Source organism: Coffea eugenioides, chromosome 1, assembly GCF_003713205.1.
Source record: "Coffea eugenioides isolate CCC68of chromosome 1, Ceug_1.0, whole genome shotgun sequence".
Classification (NCBI taxonomy): Eukaryota; Viridiplantae; Streptophyta; class Magnoliopsida; order Gentianales; family Rubiaceae; genus Coffea; species Coffea eugenioides.
In genome coordinates this window covers 52,633,885-52,636,751 of record NC_040035.1, presented here as the reverse complement: position 1 = coordinate 52,636,751, position 2,867 = coordinate 52,633,885, and the positions used below count along the sequence as shown (strand labels likewise).

The 2,867-nt window shown below is 38.2% G+C and overlaps 1 protein-coding gene across 1 annotated transcript; it reads left to right on the top strand.

The window, feature by feature from the left end:
* Window positions 1-504: 504 nt before the first annotated feature.
* On the top strand, window positions 505-2,242 carry LOC113783205 (protein SODIUM POTASSIUM ROOT DEFECTIVE 1). The gene is made up of 3 exons (XM_027329282.1): window positions 505-1,331; window positions 1,474-1,549; window positions 1,794-2,242. Exons 1-3 carry the CDS (start codon window positions 555-557, stop codon window positions 1,970-1,972), a joined length of 1,032 nt encoding a protein of 343 aa, XP_027185083.1. The 5' UTR covers window positions 505-554; the 3' UTR covers window positions 1,973-2,242.
* The last annotated feature ends 625 nt before the right edge of the window (window positions 2,243-2,867 follow it).

Here is a 2,867-nt window from a genome sequence, read left to right as displayed (position 1 = left end):
AACCACACTTAGCTAAGGAACGGACATCGAAGAGACAAGAAAAGGCTGCTTTCCGTTAACATGAGATGACTTTGCTGTCTAGTTGCTATGGCCTTATACTGAAATCAGACAAGCTCACTCTAGTTTTTCAACTTTCAGCTATGGAGTAATGATATGGCAATAATAAGGCTAGTAAGTTTTCAAACTTGTAACAGTTTTGCGGCCTACCCTCAATTGCACTCTCACTCTGGGCTCAGTGATCAGCATTTCCCCTTTTACACCTTGTTCTCACTTCTTACCCTCCCGCTCAAATACAAAAAGCTACCAGACTACCAACTTTTGAAGGTCTAGATAAATCCCGTATCCTCTAAGGTTTGGATTTGTTAATTCGCACAATTCTGCTTGCTGGGGACCCCTGTCCTGCTTCTTTTACTTTTCTATCTCTTTCTCTCTTGCATCTACTACTTTATAACCACATCAATTGGCATCGTTTTGAAGAAATCTTTCTCAGTTCTCATAGTCTTTTCCTCTGTCCATAGCTCACCAGTTTTGACATTTCTGTTCCTGCGCAAAAAATGAAGTCTGTAGAACTATTTTGCGCCTCCCCAGCATCCACAGCCATTTGTTCTAGCATGGACCAACGTAGCATGGTCCGGCAAGGAGGGATTAGGCGGATCGATCACCACGGTCACCGCTTTGGTGATCATCACCACAGGCATAAAACCAGAACTCCAATCCCTTGTTCATCTCAAATTCCCATTAGTCCAAGAGCTTATTTTGATAAAACCAGAAAAAGCAATTCTTCTGCTAAGCAAAATCTTGAATCTCTTCGCAGAAAAAGCTCTGCTGATATCAGTGACCTCTCCAGTCCTCCTCCTACTGGTTCCTCTAGACATTTGTTGAGTGATACCCCGTTACTTGAGCTATTATCAGATTCTGAGCATTCCTCCTCTGCACTTGTACCTAGCCAACCTCTTAGAAGTTTAAAGTACCATAAATTCAATGAGTCAACAGTTTTCAGATCTTCAATGTCCAGCACGCACTCATATGACAATCCTGTGTATGAATTTTCTTGGGCAGGACGGTCAAATGATGATTTACATGCTTATAAATCTTCCTCACCTCGCTCAAACAATGATTCCAGTGTTCAAAACTCTTCAGCATCTCGCAAATATGATGATCTCCATGCTCGAAAATCTTCACTGTCTCGCTTAATTCATGATGATTTCCAAGCTCAGAAATCTTCATTATCTCGGACTGATACTTCACTTTCTAGTAAATCTTCATTAACATGCAGGAATGAGGGGCATGCTTACAAATCTCCATCAACTCCTGGCCGACCCCGTCATCAGGTTCATCATCGATATCATTAGCCCTTTTCTCTAATTATCATTTCTTTCTCTAACTAACATAGTACTTCACGATCCTTCATCAAAGTATTAGATCATCAGTAATGCATTTTTTTTTTTTTTTGGTTATTTGCATGGTCTGCAGGTTGTAGAATTGAGGGTCTCAATTCACTGCAGGGGTTGTGAAGGAAAAATAAGAAAACACATTGCCAAAATGGAAGGTAAAAACTGAACACCCCTAATTTTATTCTTGTGAAACACTACGTATTACTATTATATAAGTAATTAGATTATTAGGATCAGAGCTCAACTCTAGTTAATTTCTTTGGTTATAAGTAACGGTGTTTTCAATTTTATTTTTTATTTTTTAGTGATACACAAGTTCAAAAGTTACAGTTTCAATTCCCTCCAGTTGCTGATCTAAGCATAAGCAAAAAACTAAAGCAAATTTGGGAAATTGCGCAGGAGTGACTTCATTCAGCACAGATCTGGCCACAAAAAAAGTAACCGTAATAGGGAATGTGACACCTCTAGGCGTGCTGACGAGCATTTCCAAGGTCAAGAATGCTGAGTTCTGGTCATCACCAGCTTCATCTTCTTCTTCATCATCTCCGACGGTGGACATGAGCCTCGTTTCAGCTTAATATCTTGCGAGGGCCTCTTTAATTTTTTTGCGAAAACTCTTTTGCATAAAGAGTTAATTAACTTGAAATTTAGCATTAATACGGGCTTGCTTGAAATGACAACTTTTAATAGTGAATTGTGTCTGTTTTCATTAGTTAGTACCGTGTAAATGTTAGTGTGTTATATCATATCCTATGTGCTGGTAACAAAACCCGGCATGCATGTTAATTTTTCCAGCAATAAATATGTAACACTTGCAAAAGAGTTCGTTTGGTTCTGTCCCCTTCCAATCTTAGCATTAATTTATTTCTCGGATTAAACAACGGCCCATTTGCATGCACCTTTTCCTTTGTTTAATTTGGAACCCCCCCCCTAGGGCTGGAATCTTTGCCTCTGAAAATTCCTCCAGTTTTACCACTTTCCAGATGAGACATTCGTGTTTTGCAGGGGTATTTTCCCAACACTTGACTAGTCATTTCATTATGCTGCTCCTATTAGATAGTACTCCTGCAAGCTTACCATCGGCCATCAGGAGTGGCCACTAATTACCCTTCGAAATCAACCAGGGAGTGATTTGTTTCTTATATTTGTATCCAATTATCAGCATCGTATTCAACTTTACAACAGTTAATAATTTGTCTTTTTCGTTGATACAAACTGTAATTGTTCTAGTAGTTAGCTTTGTAATAATGACTATCTTTGGTTCTTGTTGAACATACGATCAGAGCTTTCAAATTTGATACAAGTAAACAGACAATTTATTTTACGTACGCTAATTAGTACTATTTATTTTCTGATATAAAGTTACAAGTACTAATTTTTTTTTTTTTTAAAAAAAAAAAGAAGAAGAAGAAGAAGAAGAAAAATTGCATATCCGACATAAAGGACCTTTTATCAGAGCAATTGGATCAGGGG